Raw genomic sequence first — 25,041 nt, forward strand, 5'->3', positions numbered from 1 at the left:
TAGAAAGCATTAAAAGGCAGGCTAGCTACCTCAGCTGTTTAACATTTGACAAGTATGACTTAGCAGACATAGGTCATATTTAAAGCAGAGGAATTTAAACAGTCCTAATAAATGTTTTTAAAGATTTGTAAAGGTTAAAATACTAAGGGGAGGTACTTTGACTAGTGATATTGCAGACAGTACAGTAAAAACTGATGTCGTAAATGACAAACTGCATCCTTTGAAGTAGATATGCTGAACTTCAATCGAAGGACACTGCAGCTTGCCAAAAAGCTGGGGTGCTACACTTAACCTGCATGAACAAAATAATTGTGAGCATTTTTTAAAACGCAGAGATGTTTCCCATAGTTCTAAGCACACAGTATTTCATGACGTGAGCAGTTTTAAATCTGGATCCAGATGAAATATAACCCCATGACAAAGTTAAGAAAGTCATGATCTGCTATACAGGACACCATGGGCCTCATGTGGACTGCCTTCTGTTCAGCCCATAACCCAAAGAACAAGAAATTCAAAACTGAGCATCTGTTTTAAGCTCTGAATGCAAAAAAAATAATTTCTGCTTGTCCTTTAACATTCCATACCATCTGCTACCCTTAAACCAACAAACAGCAGTACACAGATTTACAGGTGCAAAAACCGAGTGAAAACAACTGCGGAAAATCTTCTTACATAATAATCTTCAGCACAATCAATGTCAGATTTCGGATAGTTTATTTACAAAATGGTCCGATAAAACATCCCCTCCATACTTACAGCTCTCTGCCACAATACACATGTTGATTTTAGCAATGTTTAATAGCACCATTAGAATATTATTTAAAATCAGGAAGGATCTTGTTGCAGTTACAATGATTCACAATCTTTTACATCCATGGACGAAGTAACTTTGAGCACACTAGGACTGTTTGCAGTTCCACAGTACAGATTCCTGGGTTCACACAAGGCATTTTCAGAATTACCAGTTATGCAAGATACCCATAGAGTCAGTAGCTACTATAAGAATCTTCGAGCCACAAAGTTTAGACTTCCACCATATTTGTATAAAGTTATCTCCATATCGTTTTCAAACAAGGCAATCACGCTGAATACTTTTCCAGTGCTTGTCTTCAAAACAAAAGCAAAAAAAAAAAAGAGAGAGACCAATTAAGAGTTTTGCTTCCACTTCCCCTTGCTTATTCGCAGTTAACATTCTAACCCCAAGTTTTGTTGAACACAAGCAAATTTAACCCACTTATCTGCCACTGCAGATCCGAGACACTGCTGGGAACAGAATGAAGGTTTATTGTACTGCACAGTTCAGCTCTAGCTGGGAGCATGCTACCTACCTACTGATAACAAAGAAAGAGCCATTTCCCTAAGAGGGCACAAAGTGTGTTCTTAGGGGCACATGGTTCCTTTACACAGAACAAAGCTGAAGCCTCCGAGTCACACCCTTGCCTTTACAAGAGCCTGAATGAAGAGACACGACTCAAATTCTACCCTAGTACAGTGCCCACGAGAGGGAAAACAATGCCCAAAAGAACAATCGAGAATTTCAGGCTGCATAATAAGTTACATAAAAAGAACATGTCTATATGTACTTTGGGAAACTTCAATAGCCATGACAAACTTCAGGCAAGACTGTAAGCTTACTGTAAGCTTACTTTCAAAGAGAATTAAGTTTTGGGTTTTTCCTGCTTTCCATCATCAGGATTAACTTTCTTTCCTGTGCTTTCAATCGTCAGCACATTCAACAGAAATTTAACAAAAATTGCAGAAATACCTTAATATCCAAAGTCATTCCGGGTGACAGCTCTGGAGGGAACAATATAGAAAATTGCTCTCTGCCAGTGAGACCCAAAGTACTTGGATTTTCACCAGGAAGAAACTGAAGTGGAGCTATGCCAATTCCAATCAGCTGACTTCTATGAACCTTCTCATAGCTTTCGGCTAGGACAGCTTTAACACCCTGCAACAAGACAAGTGGTTTTGTATTTCAGTACAGTAGTCAAAGTGAAATGCAAAAGTAAACTTCAAATACATAAATGTCCAAAACCTTGCAATTCAAACTGAAGAGTAAAGAGAGTACTTTGTAAGAGTCCTGGTAAGTAAGCAAGTAACATCTTTTAGCTTTACAGCTAGGTTGAAAGCAAATAAGCCAGAGCAGGCCCATAGAGTATGAAATGGAGTTTTCTAACAGGCAGTGACCATGATGTAGTTAGCAGGCAGAAAATCCCAGACTGAATGTAGCTGCTTCCATTACTCCACATGAATAAATGGCTGACTCTGAATATGTTCCAAGTATTAATGAAAATTGGTCTCCAACAGATAGATACCTAACACCCCAGGGAGACCAGAGGTCAGCACTAGGTTAAGGACTAATTTATCTCAAAATCTGGAGTCTAAGATGGTAAGGTACATAATTGGGAAATTCAGATTTATCCTGATTAGTGATTCTCTTCTATGAAGATTCTAACAAAGAAATTATTGAGAAGTCTTTGAAAACAGAATGTGGTATTATATTCAAGACTAAGTTTCTAAACACATTAATGCCCAAAACTAAAGTATGTTTTTAAGCATTTGCAGAAAGAACAAGAACACAACCCCAAACCCAAACAAAGTAGCAGTACCAGTAAAAAAGGCCCTTTTGCAGCCCAGTCTCTTGAACTACCCAGTCCATACTTCTTTCCTGCAAGAATAATTACAGGCGTGCCTTCTCTCTGGTACAGTTCTGCTGCTTCAAACACATCTAGCTGTAGAATAACAAAGTGAAATAGTTTGAGCAAGTTCTAAATCCGCATCACCATTTCAGAGTAGCTCTGCAAACAAATGTATTCTTACTGTTTGTCCTGATGGAAAGTGAATTGTTTTAGGAGCTGGTTTTCCTATGAACTTATTCAGAAGCTTGATATTTGCAAAGGTACCTCTTGTCATCACAGCATCATTACCTCTTCGAGCTCCATAAGAGTTGAATTCACGAGGTGTGAGTCTAGAATAAAAGTAGTATTTAAAAGGAAATCAGCTATTTTAAAATTATCCGGTTTAAAACGATATTATGATTTTTATAGTAATTATTGCAGCATCTCTAAGTTTTCACTGCAAGATGTAAAGAACAATGTAATTATTATAAATCATGAACAAAATGTGTATATCACTGCTAGATTATTCATGAGAAAAGCTGCAATTTTAAATTAATTTTCTATGACTTTTATAATAAAGTGCTATGAGCAATATGGTACTTAATGGGGAGACTCATCTAGGAAACAAGCCTGTTTACTAATCCTCTTACCTCTACCAATGTACTTATTAACAAGTATTGTACCGAAATGAGAGTTTTTCCTCATAAATCAAACAACCATCCTGGGATGAAAGGCCCATTAATTCTTTCTTTCTCATAATACTACTCATTCAGACCAAATAGTTAGAAAGAATAGTCCATACCACAGGCTGTTTTGTCATGCTTCACTGATACTGTAATGACAGTAGATCTTTGCGGTATAATGCAACAATATCATTTCCAAACTATTTGGCTGAGGTGTGACACTGCATAGCTCAGCACCGCATTGTGTTCTGTGTCTTTTCAGAATTTCAGCAAAGGTGAAAGGCACCCACTAACTGCTGCAGGATGCTCAGTGATGCAGAGGTAAGTCAGAGCACTAATAACATTAAAAAAAAAATGCAGCCCAGTTTTATAAAACTATGTATGTTTCTGATGTGTTCTGTGCGTCTACCTGACTCTTCTTGAGGCCAGTGACAGTAACAGTGACTACCCTCACATTAACAGAAGACCAGTCACCTGCTTTGTAAATCAGTGATTTGTGCTTTGGCATGCATTTGGCAGCAGATGTTACTGTAACAACAGCTATGAGAATGAGTTCTTTTAAGAGTTTGTCTCAGCTGTTTGTTGTAACCTTAGACAGAGACTGCAAGAAAAGTGATTACTGGGACTGCAAGACAGGTGATTACTTATAAACACCAGTAACAGTTACTACGAATATAATTATATACGTTATCCACATATATAATCCATGTATAATCCCCACTTTATGCAGACAGATATTTATACAGGAAAGCAACAGTGCTGATCAATTATTTGGCAGGTGAAGCAGTCCTCTGATACAATTAGAGCTGTTTAATATGAAAACCCTTACCCTTTGTTAGTCAGATACTTAGCAGCAGCACTACTCCTTGCAATGCTTCCAGCAGGGGATATGTGATCTGTAGTTACAGAATCTCCCAAATAGAGCAAGACATGGGCATTTTCAATTGGTTGTGGTGAAACCGGTTCTTTGGCCTAAGAAGGGAGGGGCCGGGGAGGGAACAACAATAACAAAAAAAAAATAAGAAACACCTTTTTCTTCCAAGACCCTTAGACATAAACCACATCTGCAACATAGGAAGGCACACTGATGTACAGGCTCCACTCATTCCAGAGATACAAACAGTATTCAAAAGACTGAGAAATATTAGTGATAATCAAATTTGTTCCTTAAACATTGAAGCTTTACTGGCATAGCTATTCCTTTACTTAAATGCAACGCATATAATCTGGTGCACAGATCCATGTACTTACAAGTTTATCAAAAAAGGAAGGACATCTAATATAAGTAGATTTTAAATCCCAGGGAAATAAAGTTGACTCAGGTGCTTCCAGTAAATTCCATCGTTTGTTTCCTTTCTACAAGAAAAAAGTTAACCAAAAAGAACAGAGAAATTGGTTTATGATCTGTTTACATTCTGAAACCAAAGACTTATTAGCAATTTTCTTTTTAATTTTTGTTACATATTACAAGTTACCTCATTGGATATTACTGAAGAATCACTATTTAATACAAGTATCCATCTCAGTTAAGTCCTCCTTGACAGTAATGGAAATACCTTACAAGCCAATCACATTCAACTGGAAGATATTATAAAGCTACAATAAAACGCAATATTTAAGTTATATAGAACAAAAGACCATTCTTACCTCCATTTTTTCTTTCAATTCCTTAAACATGGATGATATCACACACTCTTCCTCCACTGTGTGAAGTTCTCTTCGCGTGGGCCAAATATCTCGTAAGTAAATACTTTTGCCATTAAAGCCAGTGCCTGAGGAAGATTTTAAACAGAATAGTAATTTTGAAGAATAAAATATTTGACTTAATATTTATATTAGAATATAAATATGTAAACATTCAGGTCTTCAGAGATGGTACCAGATATGCAAAGAATTTCATCAGTTAAGTGGATGCTTTGCTTTAGCTACAAGCAACACCAAATATGACTGTGCTTTCTCTTCAAATATACTGTTTCTGTATACCGAAATGCATGTGAAGAAGCTCCTCTATGTATGCATTAGATGCAGAAATAGAAGATGTAAGGAAATACTTACCCAAAGGCTCAGTTTCAAAGTCTATTCTAACAGTGCCTGCAATAGCATAAGCAACTACTAGTGGTGGTGAAGCAAGGTAGTTGGCACGGACACAGTCACAGAGACGTCCTTCAAAGTTCTTTGTTCCAGACAATACTCCACAGGCAATTATATCACCCTGAAAGGCAGACGCATATATATTGTTCTAGGACTCTGTGGTACTTCAACAGCTTGTGCTATTTTTCGTTGACTAAGTCAGATGTGCTTTTAGCATTCCACTTCAAATATTTATTCTAACACTTCAATTTAAAGGCATTTTGCTCTCTCCCACTACCCTTCCTCCTTCTCCTCCTTTTCACTCTTGACCCTTCGATGTATTCACCAGTCACTTCAGTGAATTCCTCTCCTGCCTTTTATTTCTTTTATTTTATTTCTGCTTCACAGGAGAAAAATGCTGCAGCTGTTTAGACACTGCTGGTTAAAATCACTCAAGCACATAGCTCTTTGAAACACTCCTCTTATTCAGGACACATAATCTACACGTTGCCTCCTCCATAAGATTAGATCCTATGTATTTATCTTGTAATTTATATCTGTATGCTACAAGTACTATTACATTTATTTTATGTAGCAACAAATTACCACAGTCTCCCTCTGACATGCAAATATGCAAAAATGTCACACAAAGTCCAAACCAACAATAAGCATATTTTGCACAGATTACTGTATTTCTTGATGGCTAACTAGGTGAGAACTGTATTTCTGTATTGAACAAGCTGTAGAGCTTTACCTGTTTTATTGCATTCCTGATGGCTTCTGGCAAGGGGGCAGTGTTTCCAACACAGGTTGAACACCCGTAACCAACAACCTCAAACCTACATTGGAAAAAAACAATCAAGTAACACATTAAATGATCACAAGCAATTTGTTAGCAAAATAGCTTTTTCTTTTATTAGCAATCACTATGAAGATTTTTTTTTTCTTTGGCAATTAAAACTTTTTAGGAAGTGAACAGCAGACACTATATCTCACTGATGCAAGCAGGAAGAATCAAGGTAACATTTGTTTAATCGATCAAAGTAGAGTCAAATAAAATATTTCAAGATGGTGTTAGTTCTGTAAGTAATGGCAAAGCAAAGGTGGTAATATCCCTCACAGAGCACAGCTGGGTACTGTTACAGAATTATGAACATAATCTAATTGTTATTGCTACGAAGCAATCAAAAGCATGCTAAACAACCCATAACAGCAGCAATGTTAAGAAAAGACTAACACAGATTGTCCTGGTAAATTTACATCCCACTTCCACTTCTAAAATATACAAACAAGTGCATCCTGTCCTGTAAGACACTTACAGTTAAGTAGATAGCTACTGAAAAAACCCAGAGCTTAGATGAGGTAGAGATCTATACATAGTAAATTGTAAAGTGGGAGTAAAACGGAGTAGAACAACTTAAGTCAGCAAGTAGTTAAAGTGACAATCTACTAAGTTAAGAATTAGCCAGCCTAAAATGAACAGCAACCATATTTATCAACCTGTATAAAACCCCTGCCTACTATTTTCCCAAAATGACAAGTGAATTAGGAGTCACAACTTACCCAAGCTTACTGAGGTATGGTAATACTCCACTTGAACTGAGGTAATGTGTAACCATTCCACTGCCCGGTGATAAACTTGTTCTTATGTAGGGCTTAACTGCTAGGCCAGCTTCAACAGCTTTTTTGGCCAAGAGTCCTACCAAAAAAAAAAAAGAAAAGAAAAGAAAAGAGAGACAGCTTATGTTTTGTATATCCCTTAAAAGCACATCTGTACAATGCTACCTTAGTTAAGAATTAAAAAAAAGATGAGTAGACCTTCAGTTTATTAAGTTATTAAAGCAGCTACTCGCCTGAATAAAGTTTCTTTAATCATAACAATACTATTCAGGTTTTTGTCCCATTCCTATGATGTAGATGGCCATTTTCTTCTCTGTAAGAAAAAATCTCTTTCCCATGTTCTAGCTGACAGTGCAGAACCATTTATTCTTCTTCTGATACAGGCCACAGAGCCCCGAAGGGAAGCTTGCCTTGGCCACAGAGGACCTCAAAAGAGGACAGCAAGGTCTGACAGAGGATTAGCTGTTCTGGGAAAGCTGTAAGCAGGTTGAGAAGGTACGGCATACACTCCTTAACTAGCCACTAAAGCACCGAACAGTTGTTCAGCTATATGGATTTTCTTTCCAGACTTTGCAGCTAACCATAGTTCAAGCTACCATCATCCAGGCTGGATTCAAAGCTAAAGCCCACCTCCTGCATCAACTGTGTCGCTATGTGCGTCCATCTGAAGAAAGCCCTGAAACTGGTTACCTGTTGAAATGCTACCAAATGCAAGTATTTTGTGATTACTATCATTAATACTGTTTTATGACACAAACTTTGTGATTGTATTATTGAAAAGTAACTTTCATTAGGTAACCTCCAGAACATATAACAAGTTTAAGGCTAAAAGCTTAGAGTTTCAAACCTTTAGGTCAAGTCATTACAGAGAATCTACAAAAGTGAAGGTCAAGGCTGTGTAAACATGGGAACATCATTAATATCAAGTTAGTTGTCACTAGTCACAACATACCTGCAGCAAGCATGACAGATGGATTACAATTATTTGTACAGCTGATTACTGCAGCAATGACAATGCAGCCATGAGAGAGCTTGTATTCATTTCCTTCATACTGAACAGGTACAATGTCATTCTGTTTCTCAGCTGCAATCTGAAACCCTTTAACACCAGACTAGATGACAAAAACACATGTTAGCAGTTATTATAGTACAGAAAGTATGACATCACAGCAAGAGTAAGTGAACCCTCATTTTAAAATACTCAGCTGTCCCATTAGGAACCCTTAAACAGATTTTAAAAACAGCCCTCAGTTTGTGCCTCTCTCCATGTATACAGTGGTCTCATCCTTCTTTCTTCATAACTGCTTTAACTTTGCACCAGTTATGAACAAATGCCAGTCAAACGATGGCTGATCCCACACTCATTTCCTGCTATACATGAAAGAACAATCCCTCACGAGTACATGTCTAATTCTATACAATACTTGTTCACGAATTAGAAGCATACCCAAGAATTTAATTGGAAGAGGACGATAACTAAAAACAGACTATGTCAATTAACATTTCACACCCTCCAGTCCTTCAGCACTCAGTCATTCTCCAGAGGTGTTTTTCAACCTCAGCCACTCTGTGATCCATGATTGCTCTCTCCAGCACATCTGATCATTCTGTATTACACACCTCATTACAAGCCAAAAAAGCTAAAACCAACTGAAAGAATTTTTACAGTGTCTAACTGTGTATGTTTCTAACACTGCTGCTGGTCTTCAACTTTAATGATAAACACTAAAAATGAAGATGCATTCCTGTATTAGCTGCATTCTTAGATACCTATGCATATTCCTAACCAAAATCATCACCTTCAGAGTAAAACCATTTCCTCTATGAAGTCAAGTTAAGCAAATGATTTTTACTTGCAGCTAAGAACCCAGAACACTGATTAGCTGCAAATCTTGAGAAAGTCTTTCTGCATCTCCTTTAAGATATGATGAGTTTTCTTTTCGTATGGTAATTCTGTTTTGGAAATCAGTTAAATACAGCTGTGTAGAAAAACTCTGAAAATGAGAAAACGTTTCCCAAGCTTATACTATTTATTACTTAAAGTTTTTCCCCCCTAGCAATCTAAACTGGGAATTTAAGGATTTTTGGAAGCTCATGTTGCTAACACACCTATGATTTACCAGCTACTACCCTCAGGACACTTGTCAAGCAAGAAAAGAATATCACTGAATAAACTGTTTATACATTAATAAGGAGGGCTCAGCAGGTATGCAAGGAATAAGTAACATAAAATTTATTCACATAGATTATAGGAAGTACCTTTTGAAGAGTACATCAGTTGTACAAACCTTTTCATTTAAGCAGGCTTGGAAGTCACTTTTCATGTTATTAACAGCCACTCTATCTTGGGACCTCTTGGGGCCACTGACATATGGAATTATAGAACTTAGACTAATTTGCACTACCTAAAAAAAATAAACAGAGAAAAAGCATGCATTATCAATCCCAGCCCAACATTACATTGAATATACTCTGGAGAGATCCAGGACCTATTTTGTTTAAAACTTGAATGTTCGAGACATTAAAACTCTGGGCTTCCATTTTCAAGACTGCCCACTGTAAAAGGCCATTCATCTTACTCAAAGCGTTTTAATATTATCCCTAACTTTTCTGCCATCCATAAGACTTACCAGATCACTCAGAAGCACCAGGAATTCAGGATCTGTTAGCTGACAAGAACGTTATCATATTTCCCTTCTTTCCCCCACCCTCTCTACATTTTGCAAACACACTCAGCTTCTCAAAGTTGTGAGTTAATAAATGCAACTTTTATTGAAGCAATGAAAATTACAGCGGGGGACAAAATCGTTAAATCAGGAGTAGTTATTTATTATGAGAATCAAACACACCGAAACAAGTCATTTCAAGCATACCTGGGAATACTCAGGTTCTCTGGAAGAACTCTCATCATTTCTAAATAACTTCACAGCTTTAAGATATGCTTCCATGACCTCAAGCTTGGCCTTGTCAAAACCTTAGGAAGGTTGTTTCAAACATGAGAAAAGTCACATTAAAAGAATAAATAAAAACACACAATTCTCAGAAATTAAGTCTGTTTTAAGCATATCACATCAAGTACTTTGTTTCAAGGCACACCACTTCCATACATCAAACTCCAGGAGCTATTCAAGAATGATACATGAATTAAAATACTTTTTTTTTTTTTTAAATTGGCTTAACTTTCCTTCTTATATCAAGGAACAAAAGAAGCTGTTCCAACACTAGCAGCTGTAACTCTAATTGAATTTACAGATTTGTCCCTGAAGTCCATAAAGCTTTTCTCTATTAAGATTTACTTGTTTAATACAGATCATGTGCTTAGTTGATAATAGCCAGTATTGCTGGCTACTGTTAGAAAACGTTTCATTTGCTCTGCATTGACCAGACAAACCATGTCTGCTACTAAATTACAAATGTTAAACTCATATTTAAAAGTGACCGATTTCAGTTTCAGAAAGGCTTACTAATGTGAATGAGCTTCTTTTGATATCTGTTACCCTGTGACTTCCTCTATTTGCAGTAGCTTGATAAGGAATTGACATCCTTCTAGTTTAGCTTGAAATTAATGCTCTTCAAAGGAAAAAAAAAATCTTTGTGAAAAAAATCAGGAACATGTTGTGATTTGTTTTGCAGTTTCCCTTATTTCTAGTAATCACTTTAGATTTTGAAGGGAATCTACAGGGGGTTAAGGGATTCATTTCATATCAACAAGACTTGTATTCCATATACTTTTCAAAATATGAGAATTTTCTTAGTACTTTTCTGTTAAAAGTTTACATATGCCTTCAAAAACAAGGACACTGGATGTTGAAAAATAACATGATGTTAGTAAATCAGGTATTAGACAAATGAACCAGACTGGCCACAAACTTCAAGTGCAAGTCAGCTACCCACATGCCAGTGTTGTGCATACAGAAACTACAGCTTTGCTTCAATACATGGGATACATGGAGACAAGACAGGCCACAAGAAAACATCCGTGACAATAAAGCAGGTAAATAACAGAGACCCAAATGCCAATACTAACCATCCCACAAAACCAGCCAACAGTAAATACATACAGTACAATTTTTGTGGTAGGTATTACTCAGATGCATGAGATTCTACTAATGAAGCATGAGATGCTTCTAAAAATTGTAGCCAAGTATATCCCATGACACAGCCCGTTACTGTACAGCAGAATTTTATACATTAAAGCCACAGGAGAACTCTGCAGAAAACCACTGTTTAAGAACTATGGAGTTTAAGCAAAAAATGTATTGCCACATAGCTAAAACACTATTACAATGAATCACTATTTTAATTTCATCTTTACCTGTATGCTTTAAGTGCTTCAATGTCACATTATCAACAGGGAAAAAGCTCAGAATAGCACCATATTCAGGACACATATTTGCTATTGTGGTTCGGTCTGCTACAGACAGCTGGGAAACTCCACTCCCAAAAAACTCAACAAATTTTCCAGCAACATCAGCTTGCTTAAGATGCTGTTTAAAAGAACACACAACAACGTGTTATGTTAAGAGGTACAATGCAAGCAATGTTTGTTGCAACAATTCGAAATTTGCAAGTCATGAACATTTAAAACAACACCCTTAACATACTGGGTTCTAAAAATCTCCAAATTGGCAGAATAAAACACACCTCCATCTGCAACGGAGTTCTTCACATTTCCTAGTCAAGAACAGATACAACGCTTCTTAAGGCATCATGCCAGAAAGAAGAATGTATTTTCAAAGCCATCGCAGCTCCTCAGTGCTTTGATGCTAGCTCTTCCCCTGCTACTACAACAGTGACAGTTTGTGCCACCCTGGCAAAACCCTGTGTTCAGAAAATATCTTCTTGAGTTTTACCAGCTTACAACCACAGATAGAACTTGTGGATTTCAGAACGAAAAGGGTATCCAGAAAAAGTTTCTGAGCTAGAGAGGAAGCCTACATGCTGCCAGCAGGAAAAAAATGGAAAACAGGGCTTCTCTCCCCCGCCCCCAGCCCTGCACACATACTTTTAATTATTTTTCAGTGAAAGAGGGCCTGTAAATAAACCACTGAGGAGGGAAGAGAAAAAAACCCCACTACTTTGGAGGAGTATTAAATAAAAATGGTTTGAGACTATTTGTATCTTTCTGCACTGCCATGATTAAAGGTATAGTAAAAATAGTCCCAGCGTTTCATTCAGTTCTCAAACACCACGGGTAGAACTTCCAACAAACTTTGATTTATTTGAAAAGGCATCGAACTCTTACCTTTGTAATGCTTACAACAATATCTATGGATGTCGCAAGGGGGCTGGCTGTGCCTGTCAGCTCACACCCAACCACCTCAGGCAAGGTGAGAGTCACTGGCATCCCCAGCATCACTGCTTCTGTTTCAATCCCCCCAACACCTGGAAGAAGAATATTAGATTGCTTTTCATCAGCTTAAGTAATTGACACTAAATATGTTGAGATCCTAAAATCTAATAAACCCCTTTCTATTAAGCCTAAAGGCTACAGCAAGAAATGTAGAAGTCCTCTGTTAAATATTTGTACATGGAAAAATAAAATCAAGCAAGACTACTGCTGAAGTTACACTTCAGTCAACCAAAAAATATTTTATATCTGAAATTAGCTTTCCAAGAGAAAAGAAACCTTCAGACAGATTTTACTCTGCATTACAAACATCACTTATTTGAGTACCAATTGGGTTTTGGCTATTTTCTCTTTAAATTACAAAAAGCAGTTTCTCAATGGAAAGAAATGTTAGTTGAGATTAGACAAAAACCAGTCTGAAGAATAATTCAAGACGGTTTGTTATGCTTAAGGTAGAAATATCCAGTGGGAAGAAAGTATTTCTCAGTAACATTTTAGTATGCCTTTCAAAGTGCTATCAAGTTATTCTTAGCATACTTACCCCAGCCCAAGATACCCAAGCCATTTACCATGGTTGTATGAGAATCTGTGCCAACCACGCTATCTGGATAGAGGAAATCTTTAACTTCAAACACAACTCTTGACAAATATTCCAAGTTCACTTGGTGCGCCATTCCAGTCTCAGGTGGAATTACAGAAATATTCTTGAAAACCTTGGAACTCCACTGTAATTTTTCCAAAATGAGAAAAAAAAAAGAGTTGCATTTTTAAAAAGGTATATTCAATTCTAGAACATAACTGAAAAGACACACTAACATACAATAAACCAGTACTTGCTATTTATGCAAGTGGCTTTTGCTCATTTGTCAGAGGTACATGATCCCCTTGGATTCTACACATTCTTAATCATCAAAATCATTCATTCAATTCCTGTTGAAGGCTGAATCAATAATTCATACCTACCTTTCAAAAGCAGGGCTGCATAAATCTCTTGCCTTCCAGTTCACACAACTGATCTGAAGCACAGCTAACACTAGTATTAGGAAACAGAACCTAAGCACTTGTATTCACAGCAGAATTTAGTTTAGGTTATACACTCCCGGATGAGACTGAAGATGCAATTTAGAGAAGTGTCTTGCTACACGCAAACTCGGGATGCTAGATTTTAAAAAAGCTGATGTGGAAACTTGTAACAAGATTCAACCTGGCTGTTTCCCTCTTTAATAATGTAAAAGCTAATTTGCAACTTTAAGAAACCTCCTAGTCTACCTATATGAAAAGATTTTTAGATCTCTGCATTGGATTCCTACACCATGTTAAACTGGTGGATGGGGATCAAATGGCAATGTTGCAGATCCCTGGCTAACAACAAAGCCGCCGATGTTCCTCAAACAAGACTTCCATTAAAAACAAGGTTAGCAGCACTGCTGACTACTTTGAGAGCAGCAATATCTCAACATGGGCTTCTGGTCAACACTTCCAACTTCAGTAAGATTTGTAAGAGAAGCATGGATAAATAACGAACCTTTTATCCAGAAACTCACGGCAACTTAAAGTACTGAGCTCATTAAAAAGCCTAATGCTTCATAAATACCTACTTTGTCCACCACCTCCACACTGACAAGAACTAAATCAAACAGTGTAAACTTTAAGTTAGAATTACAAAAAATTATCTCCCCTTTAAGTGACACCTAGATTTCAAACTTCCGCTGCCTAACAATCTTTAGATTCAAAGTCACAAACCGTGTTATTAGCAAATTTTCAGTTCCCATATTAAATTCAGATTTGAGAGTCTGACATTTCCAAATGATTACATTTCATTTATCATCTAAACCTGAGCACTGGTAGACAAATGGAGCAAGCTCTTAAAACAACCAAAACACAACACAAACCCCACACGTACACAGACATACCTTAAAAAATTGAAGCCTCTCTCTATTTCTGCCAAATTCCATCTCTTGATTTTTCAATACTGTCTCAGGCCTAGGAAGATACCAAGTTTATAAGCACTGTCATAATTTATTTCTAATTACAGAAGAACGAGTTGTTATTTTTGCTTGTTCGATGAAAGACTCATTTAAGCCTGCAGCACAATTTGAAGTGGGTATTAGAACAAAGGTAATTCCTTCCTTGCAGCAAGCTTTCTGTAAACAGTGATAAATAACTGATTTCATCTGTGCTGCGCTTGAGAACATGTTTATTTTAGGTATAGTTTGCCTAAAGCATTTGATCTCAAAAATAGTAATTTTAAGAGCTCTATTCCAAGCATATACTGCAAAACACAGAAGCTTTTTTTTTTCTCTAATCAGTAGTCTTACAGGTTGCACACCTCAAAATCCAATACAGTAAAGAACAAAGATGTTCACTAGTTCACATAAAAACACTCTGTGTTCAATACTAGCCCTTTAGCAACTCAGTAGAACATCAGGACAACTGTAACTATTGTCCATTTATGTATTTTTTGCCTCCAAGCCACGATTTTTTCTTCACAAGTACTCATCAGTACAGTCTCATAAAATGAACCATCTTTTCTTAGCAAGTGTTATTTATCAAGATACTGATACTCATTATAAAGGAGTAATCCACAATTTAAGAGGAATAACCTCTGCTTTGAGAAGGCGGACAAGGAAGGGAGCACACTTGTTTTGTACCAGGAAGTCCTCAATTTTCTAGAGGTGTATTTTACACCATGACCCTTCCCTTTCTTCTCCGCAGTGTCAGAAGGTTAGCGGCTACACTGCTTTGCAAAGCCCCGAGGGATACTCATCATTCACACTGCAGCTTAATAAATACCACTGCTGTTTTGCTGCCAGAAACATCAATATTGCTGAAAACATAACTAATTCTGCATTCCTACACTTGTACTGAGCACGAATATTTGCATACCTATAAAAAATTAACAAGACCATCAGCATCGTATCACTGTGGGATACAGATCTGATCAGCTTTTAAATTCTACACCTGTCTGGCACAGGAAGATAGGGAACTGAACAGATCAGACAAAAGAGGTGGCAGCTGAAAGAGGAAGATGATTACATGTAATTGTCATAGATGGAATGGTACGCAATGATCTGTTCATAATATTGAAAATCTGGAAGAGGCAGATAGATGAGGTTCCCATGGGCCATTACATACAGGCAGGATATTCATTGAATTTCGACTCTGTGACAGATGGACTGTGATTCTGCAGAAGCTGGGGGATGATGGATAGGGTAGTTCTTAGTTCATCTTTAAGAGCCAGAGACTTTTGAAAAGTTCTCACAGAAAAACTGAAATTTACTTTTAGAAATAAGTCAATGCTTCACTGATTTATTCACTGAGGTTTACTTTGTCACACACAAAGGACTACTCCTATGCTTTGTCGTCCCTGTAAAGGGAAGTCTCAAAATTTCATTTAAAAATCACAGCCGTGAGTCACAGTTGGCCATCCACACTGTGTTTAGTAAAGCCCTTCTTGTAAAAATAAAGATTTGTTGTAGACTAATTCAGATTTGCTACATCAGACCACCTTCTAGATGCTGAAGCCTGTCTGTGGCACATGTGAAGATGAGTACAGAAAGCTGTTTGGAAAAAAGTAGCATATCTAGAAACTGTCACAGGCAGTGTTTAACAACACAGAAGGGTACAAACAATTAAAAAAAAGGAAGCTTTCATACTCAGGCACCGGCTGCAGATGGAAAGGACAGAGGATAGGTGTGTTCTCAATCTGCGCAGAAAATTGTCCTGAGTGGCGACCCGAATCTCCGGCGCTACACGGCCCCTTGCAGCCCGTTTGTCCCCTGCAAGGTAGCTTCCGAGGCTGTGCCTTAAGTGGAGAAAGCTTTGCCATCGGCTTCTGTGAATCACCACCTCCAGGGTTTGGAGCATTCTGTATTGCACTGTAACGTTCAATAGAAGATTAATTTAGACATTAGGAATTTTGCCTTTTTTTCTTTGTTTTTTCAATCCCTTCCACAGATTATAAAATATCTGAAAAAAGAAGTTATTTTACTACAACCTTGTTGCAAAGTACACTACCACTGGAAAAGCTTAGTTAAGTAATGTAGCATGGTAATAAGTGAACTGAACTGGATCGTCTCAAAGATTAACATCACATAAACAACTTCTTCTATTTGTTCACAACAGACCAGAATCTTTATAAACAACATTGCAAAGGCTAAATGTGGGGTTTTGAACTTTGAAGGTGTGGGTAGAGCCTCATCTAAGCCACAGACCTACCGAACATGTTTCTTTTTTTAAGACAGTGCTGTACACGTTCTGTTAAATCCACAGAGGAATGATTACAGTCAAAGCTTTCTCAAGGAAAGAAACATAACTTTATTGTCTAATTAGGCTTTTTATACAAATTCTCAAAGGCTCAGATAAATTTTATACACTATTAAAGTCAGTCAGAACACATAGAAGTTGTGGGTTTTCTTTAAAAAAATAAAGTCCATATAGCATGCTACTCTATTTGTACAACATTCAGTCTTCGCATGACAGCAAAGAAAGCTTGTTGTGAAAAATGAATGATTTTTTACCTCGCAATATTTACCAAATCATGGATTTGTAATTAAAGCCACTGCTTTCTTCTGCTTCAGTAACAGAGAAAGATACTTAGTTATCGAATTACAGGATATTGAATGGCCTTGGAGAATACCTTTTCTAAATCCCAACTTAGTCCAGGAGCCTCTGATCCGCAGGAGATGGAAGCTATATAAAAGCAGCACAAACCATCCCATAGCAAAGGGTTTCTTATCATAGGCCAGCAGCTGCTGAGATCCTGTAATCTTTCCAAAAATGAAACTACAGAAGCTGGATTTATCATTACAAAGCAGCATGTTGAGACCTCTTGCCAACACTTGGTCTTTCTGATAATTTTAGGCTAGCCTAATTGCAGTCAAATCAGCTGTCCCTCCAGACACAGGAATGGACAGACCACAAAAGCGAAACAAAGCACATGCAACACAACAAATCATTTGTAGCTTCTGACTCTTCACCCTTCTACAACTAACCTAACTGAAATCCTGTATGTATTTGGAAGGTCTACAGAAACGACTCATACACCCATGTCCGTTTGACCACAGGCTTCTTCCCCCATGAACTTTTAAAATTCCCAAAGAGCTTGAAAAATTTACACAATTCTGCATGAGTCTGAAAGGCTCCACGATGGAAGGGCAGGGGAGAAGGTGGAGGGGAGTTGCAATATTTTCTGTTTACTTCAGCAAACATCAAATAAAAAAAATGTGTTTTTCCTCTTCTGCAGTATTATGTTTCTAGCAAAAGGCAGCCCCAGGCTGTTTTCGTCACATTACTGCCTCTCAGAAAAGGAAAACCACACTGCTAGTTTTCCACTCCCAATACTCTTCCAGACTCCTAGAAGTACACTTCTCTCTCTGTAAATATATGCAGCCTTTTTTAATCTGTTGTAAAATCCAGGCCCATTAAAAAAAATCAGTCACAAGCTATGGGCTGAAATGACAGTCTTTCAATACATCCAGTAGGATCACAAGCCGTTTCTCTGGACCTGTGATAAAGCAGTCACATTTAAAAAAAATTAAGGGGCAAAGTAAAATTACAAACTCCCTCTGCCTCATTCTGTTTAAGACATAGTCTCTCCTGGAAACCATGACAGACCCAGTTATTTCTGCAGTCTCTTGTGCAGAATTTGGGTTGTCAGCTTCATCCATAACCCCTCACAATCATTCCTTCTCTCCTTCAAGAGTTATTCTATCCATTTTTATCCAGCCCTCTTTCAGATACCATCTGAAGGTTTGCTCACCCTGAGAAGAGAAAGCTAAGGGAGTTAACTGTAGTCATCTACAACCTAATAGGAACTGCAGAGAAGGTGAGGCCTGACTTCTCAGAAGTGCACAGTGAAAGGACAAAAAAAGTCACAAGGTGCAGGAAGGAAGGAAGGATACAAGGAACAAGAAGGTCACGGGGAGGGTGGTTAAGCACAGGGATCCACACATGACAAACAATTTGATGGGACAGTACCAAGACCAGAGTGAATCCATACTTCAGTGTCAGACAAAAACGTATGGCTCATCAAAAAAGTGAGGTACGTTACCATTTGCTGAAATCAATCTGCAGAGAATGGTCAACAGTGAGATCAGTTGGGCAGGCAGGATTGACTTTCACAGGATCTCCTCCAGCACTCCTCACAGCTTCCCTCATGGCAGCAAAATCCACCATTGCTGGAATTCCACTAACAGACAGAAAAACAAAATAGTATAACAACATGGGACATTAGCTCACTAAAATATACAAGCTTCTTTTTAATTTTAACTTTATTTAACTCTAGATCTACCTAAGCTCTATTTCAGATAACAAACCCCTACTATTCTATTGTCTAAGTTTTAAAGATCTTGAAACATTTTCAAAAGTTAATGGAGTTGGTACTCATTCACAACAAACAAAATGTTTGAAGATAACATACCAAACAAAAATATAGAAACATCTCAAAGACAACAGTTACATTTCTCTTTTGTCTTGCTATGCTTCTGAACTGTGATGGTACTTTACTACCAAATTAGTTTTTAGGTTATTACCTTTACCATACAACCTTGCTATGCAAACAATGCTGGTGTTTTACATTTTAACACCTTCACAAGTATTATTACTCTTCTTCTAGAGCCAGCCATTTCTGAAGCAAGCAATAGCTTGCTTTAAATAGCTTGTTGAACAGCAACAAGAAGAGTTTTGTAAAAGGCTATTACATAGATAACTGAAGTACAGAACTGAGAGGACAGTTTATGTTATGTTTATATAACACAGTACTACACAAGTCTTCCTGACTTTGCTTGGTAAGCAGAAGTGACCTCATTTTTATATCACAATTCCTCTTTTTAATTATCTCACTTCTTAATAAATATATAGTTAATGAGTCAGCAAAACAGCTTAAGTTTAATATTTGCCAATTGGTGAAGGATTGCCCTTTTAGCTACTCCATACTCAAATCATGAAGAAAATTAAGATATTAAGAGACTTCTTTTTAAATATATGTATTATTCATAGATTCAACTGTATTACATATACTTGTGGAGTAAGCAGTATTTAATCTTCAGTTATCTCAAGCAAGAATTCCATGTATTTCAGTGAACTGTCAGCCACCCGGCTACAGCCAAAATGTCACCACTTGCATGCATGTTTTGGCTCTTATCCTGTAAAGTGTTCCTTGTAGGCCTGCAGCTTCAGCCTCAACAACTTGCAGCAAAACCAGGGCACCCTACGAAGAACTCCTATCCTTGCACCACATGCAATTATCATGAGGAATCTGCTGCATAGCAGCAGCAGTGCACAGGTTTCTTTTCAGAGAAAGATATACTTCAGTATCAAAAAGCTGGGTGCTATTTATTTTTAAGCCAAAGAATTGTACATACAACTCTGAGTTTACACAGATTACTTCAGTGGTTTTGGCGTGCACACACACACTTACGTAAAGTCTTGAAGAACAACTCTGGCAGGACAGAAGGGCACTTCAACATTATTCTGTTTTGTTTTCCAGTCTAAGATGTTCATAGCATCCGTTTCTTTCACTAAGAAGCCATCGCAGTTACGGATACTGGATTCAAACAACACTCGTATGGAATAAGGCAGAGTATCTAGGGTAAAGCAAAGAAACTGACTTAATTAGTGCAACACCTCCAGCTTACGCAGGTTTTTTTAAAAATGACAATCTCCCATTCCTAAAGAATTTCACTTTGATAGGGACTGGCAGGATGAGGGCTAGAGCAGCCTTCTTCTCCAGCTGCCTTTGGGATTGATCTCCATTACACAATATGGAACAGTGGGTTGCATAACGTACACATTGCAGAAGATGAGTTATCCTAGGGGATCGAAATGGAAGACACCCACGGCTGGGCCGCACTGTGTTAAGACAGGGACACTTGAGAAGGTAAGGTATGCTATGCTGGCAGGAGAGGTGCAAGGAATCTTGAGCTGGGATTACTGATCAGAGTTGGTGAAAAGCAGCAGCAATTTGAATATCCAAAAATATTTTTTAACTGTAAATGTCACCTTTTCATTACTTGAAACATCAAGCCAAAAGCATCCAATGCCAGAATATTTATTTTTTTTAAATAAACAGTGATATGAAGACCAGAAACTATTCTGCCACGTGCCCTAAAATTAAATACATTTCATAAAATGTAAAGAAGAATGACATTTCACTAAATACAACTTTAGTTAGTTTGTTACTGATCTGGATTAAGGTATTGACTAGAAGCAGCTTTGTGGCACAAAAAATTTTGAGGAACTGGAAATGAGAATGAAAAAAGTGGGAGGAGGAAAAAGCAGCAGATGTCACTATTCACTGCAAACAAACAAAAAAAGTCAAGATTAATTCACATTTCACCCCAGATCCCATTATTTTCAGCACCACTCGAGCAGGCAAATGACTGAGAACAGTGAGACATATATAAAAAGTTAGTTGGAAGAAGAGGGTGAAACAAGTAATTTCAGGCTTTAACAAAAGTTAGATTTGGTGGTCTCAACCTAATCCAGTGGTTTGTCTACAAACTATTAACATAGGATTTGCTGACTCCATTCTCATTGTGCGTGTCTCAGATATTATCCACTGTTGTCTAATTAGCCAAGTCACTCAATGTAAGAACGTCATCAAAAACATGTCTAATTAGCTGTAATGCCACCACTTACTTAAAAGCCAAGTTACAAGAAGAAAATTGTTTTACGTTTTCTTGGGTTACGAATAATACACAGTACATCCTTACAGCAAAACCTAACTGCTCAACGGGCTGCTCAGCAGCCATCAGCTATGGAGAAGCAACTGCCCTCTATCAGGCACTGGCAAGCTCCCATCTGCAATATTGTGTATAGTTTTGGGCCTCCCAGGATACAGGAGATCAAGAAATGAGATCACATCCAGCAAAGGGCCTTCTAAGATGGTTGTGGGGCTGCTGTACCAGACACACAGGAGCAGCTGGGAGACCTGGGTTTGCTCACCCTGAGAAGAGAAAGCTAAGGGAGTTAACTGTAGTCATCTACAACCTAATAGGAACTGCAGAGAAGGTGAGGCCTGACTTCTCAGAAGTGCACAGTGAAAGGACAAAAAAAGTCACAAGGTGCAGGAAGGAAGGAAGGATACAAGGAACAAGAAGGTCACGGGGAGGGTGGTTAAGCACAGGATCCAGTGAGGCGGTGGAATCTCCATCCTCACAGGTTTGCAGAGCTCAGTGGAGAAAGGCTCTCCAAGTTAGCACTAGTCCCACCAACAGGCTGGACTAGATCTCCAGATGCCCTCTCTGCCCTAAATCATCCTGAGCTCCTTCTAGCTTCCATTTTCCCCCTAACTGAAAACTAAAATACTAGAAAATCAGATTCAACCTAGCATATTGGCAAATAAATCAATTAACATTTACATTAGTAATCTAATTAATTTAAACAGGCACTTATTGTCAGTTTTCAGTCAGAAGCCCCAAGGCAGAGGGCAAACAGGTAAAACCCAAAATTAATGTTCCAGTAACACATGCAATAAGCAATTCAGATGCGGGATTTGCTATCAGTGCTGTCCCACACTGTATCTAAATTGTATTTAATATCTTGCTAATATATAGTGCATATGAGGCTTCCAGCTTCTGCACAGAAGTTTCTATCTAGTCTATTTAGACTCCTCCTCCAAATATCTTCAGGAATATCTGCTGCTGCTCCAAGTGTTATGGCCCACCTTAGCAGAAAGTAGTATTTCTATTTTATGTTAGTTTATATTTCTACTCCTGTCACAAGGCTTTTCAAAAAACTGCTGTAGAACTGACTGGTTTTATTACTACCACGCTACTGCTTCTTCCTGGGCAAAGCCACAAACAGAAGCGTTCTACCTCCTCATGTGCTTATCTGAAAGATTAACTTCATTATTACAAGTAGTAGAAATTTGCAAGAGCACACAGCTGTTGCACAAAAGTTTCAGCAGCCGTTGTGCACTAGCTTCCCTCTCTCTTCCCTTCAAACAACAGGGAAGTAATTACTGCTGTCAAATATGGGGTAAAAGTGAAATATCCACTGCTAATTTTTTAGTTAAGAAACACATCACATCCTGTGAATACAGGAGAGTAATTCAGACCTTGCAAAACTGAAAAAAAACCCAAATACCTTTAATATGTAGCTCAGGTAAGTATTTTAGGAGTTTAACATGAAAGCAAAGCAAGAGAATAATGAAAGTATATTTTGATTATCTGCCAGAGTAAAGCCTATTCTAGCTGACACTGATCTATAGCTCTCTCCATCTGCATGTATTCCCCTCCCCCATCACATGGGCACACACTTTTTATTTTTCAAAAGGCACCCAGACACAAAGACCCAGTACAAGTCTTCTGGGCATGCACCACTTCGTGCTGTATTACATACTAATGACACGCTGAGATTAAGCAATTGTATGAATACCACAAAACCTTATCTTTCTGCAGCAATTGCAGCAGAAGCTATGTTCTAGTAAACACACAATTACCCACTATCTGAAGTTGCTGGTAAGGTGAAAGTAGAATACCAAGAAGCAGTACAAAGTTATAACAGAAACTGTATTTATTTTTGAAGTACTACACTGAAGTTCTCTGTCACTTGTCACAGAAATTATTCTGATTTGGAGTATTGCTGAAAACACCAGCAACACCTATACTTTCTCCCTTGCTGAAAAAAAGCTACATGAAGTATTACCCCCTGTCAGCTTCATAAAGCAGTAACAGATTGGAAAACTACAAGCTTTCAAATACACCTATTAAGAATTCACAATATACGACTGCATCTCCTAACATTTTACAGCAGTAAGTGGTGCATCTTTACTGCTGGTACCATCCTAATTACAAACAACTAAAAAGGATCATTACCATACTTGGCGCCTCCAAGCTTTGAGACATTGTAGAACTTCTTTTGTGGATAGTTTTCTAATGCTTCAATTACGGGCTGGTAAGGGCTTCCTGGGGGGAAAAAATAAACAAACAAGAAAAGTTACAGCCATAAAAGAATGGAAGGTTTGAGCACTGATAGAGGACTCTTAAGAACAGCTTTCTATTTCTGATTTTACCATAAAGAACGTTCCTCTAGGACCGTAAGTAAATCATAATATGAAAATGTTTCTAAATGGATCGAGACACCTAATGATGTAGATATGTGACTAAAAAGAATTTTAAAAGTATCTGTAATACTAGGTATATACAGGTCATGCAAGTAATCAGCACAGTCACACGCCTGAATACGTTTGACCTTTATTGTCTCAGTTTACCATCTACTGAACAGGATAAATGCACCTCACTAACTCAGATAAGAGATACAGGTTTTAATGTAGTAGAAAACATAAAGCATTAAGTACCAGACTAATGACGAGCAAACGAGAGACAAAAATAAACCTCGTAACGGCAATTAGGTGGAGAGAATAAATAACTTCTTGAGAAGTAATGGTTCACAAAAAGAACGTTTTAATTCAGTTGCTAGCAAACTAAAGGGACAGTGCCAATGATATACTCCCTCAGGCCTAAAGAACTTTATATAGTAAGAGTTTAAGGAAATAAAATCTAGATTACAAACGGTGGGGAAAATGGTGTTAGATCTGCCATCACTGAGCTGCTCCTGTGAGCACAAATACCAAACGCTGGGTCTGCTGCAGAACACTTACCCTTTGTTTGCTTTGATCTTAACACACCACAGTTACACTTTCGTTGCAAAGCAAATACATCATCATCAACGGCTAACAAAAACTGCGTCACTTGAACATCTAAACAACTAGGATGAACCCCCAAATTAAGCCGAGTACCGCTTAGGCCTCAGCCCTACGAGCAAAAGATCCTTTAGGGGCACGACATCCCTCGCTCGCCGCAGCATTTGCAGCGGAAGGAGCCCAAAGAGGGACAAAACCGGTCGTCAGGAATAACGGGAGGCCCGGCGGGACGGGCTTACAGCCGCGGCCAGGCGCCCCGGGCAGCCGCCGGCGAGCCCCGAAGCCGGCCCCACCACTGCCGAGAACAAAGCGCCTCCCGGGAGAGGAGGGGGGGTAGCCGCCGCCGGGGGCGGTAACGGGGCCGTGCGGGGGACGGCGGGTGCCCCAGAGCCGCGGGGGGGCCGCCCGCTGCAGGCCCAGGGCAGCGCTCCCGCACAAAGCGCCGCCGGCGGTCGCGCAGCAGCAGCGGGCGGACGAGGACAGCGGGGCAGGGGACGCGAACCGCTCCGCCCCGCCTCACACCGCCGGGGGCCGCGCTCGGGCCGGGCCGGCCCCGCTCCGCTACCGGCCGGTGCAGAGGGGACGAGGCGATGGCCGAGGCCGCGGGGGTCCCGCCGGGTGGGGTAGCGACGGCCCCTGAGGCCGGAGGCAGCCCCGCGGGCGGCGGCGGGCCCGCTCCCACTGACCTGGCCTGATAGGGTCCATCGCTGGCGACCATATTAGCTCTGCGGGGAGGGGAGCGGGGGGCCGGGGGGAGCTGGCCCGGGCGGGGCAGCCCCAGCTCTCGCGAGACTACGCGCAGCGCCCCGCCTCCACGCGGCAGTCTCGCGAGAGCCAGCACCCCCCGCCTGGGCCTCCCGCCGTGGCGGGCGGAGAGCAGGGCGCGAGATGCCGCGAGGCTTTGAGGAGAGGGCGGAAGTGGCCGCGTGAGGGCAGCGTCCTGCTCTCGCGGCACGGGCGGGGCCGGGGCGGAGCTGCCGCCGGGGCGGAGCTGCCGCCAGGGCTGCCCGCGGCTCCTGCGCGAGCCTGCCCGCGGGCACCGCCTATTGG

The 25,041-nt window shown here is 39.3% G+C and overlaps 1 protein-coding gene across 2 annotated transcripts; it reads right to left on the reverse strand.

Annotated features, from left to right (window-relative positions):
- Positions 1–697: 697 nt before the first annotated feature.
- Positions 698–24,815, reverse strand: IREB2 (iron responsive element binding protein 2). 2 transcript variants are annotated; one of them, XM_074880941.1, is made up of 22 exons: positions 24,678–24,815; positions 23,165–23,254; positions 19,765–19,930; positions 18,397–18,534; positions 16,001–16,222; positions 14,258–14,327; positions 12,886–13,069; positions 12,240–12,379; positions 11,310–11,481; positions 9,868–9,968; positions 9,283–9,399; positions 7,947–8,106; positions 6,938–7,073; positions 6,129–6,213; positions 5,360–5,516; positions 4,952–5,076; positions 4,556–4,660; positions 4,134–4,276; positions 2,824–2,971; positions 2,613–2,735; positions 1,766–1,951; positions 698–1,107 (listed from the first exon to the last, which is right to left on the reverse strand). In XM_074880941.1, the coding sequence occupies exons 1-22, from the start codon at positions 24,694–24,696 to the stop codon at positions 997–999; spliced, it is 2,898 nt and encodes a 965-aa protein (XP_074737042.1). In that variant the 5' UTR covers positions 24,697–24,815; the 3' UTR covers positions 698–996. The 2 variants fall into 2 exon arrangements, with proteins under 2 accessions (XP_074737042.1, XP_074737043.1); XM_074880942.1 differs by lacking the exons at positions 18,397–18,534; positions 19,765–19,930; positions 23,165–23,254; positions 24,678–24,815 and adding an exon at positions 16,984–17,074.
- Between the last annotated feature and the right edge of the window lie 226 nt (positions 24,816–25,041).

This window comes from Strix uralensis, chromosome 11, assembly GCF_047716275.1.
Source record: "Strix uralensis isolate ZFMK-TIS-50842 chromosome 11, bStrUra1, whole genome shotgun sequence".
Classification (NCBI taxonomy): domain Eukaryota; kingdom Metazoa; phylum Chordata; class Aves; order Strigiformes; family Strigidae; genus Strix; species Strix uralensis.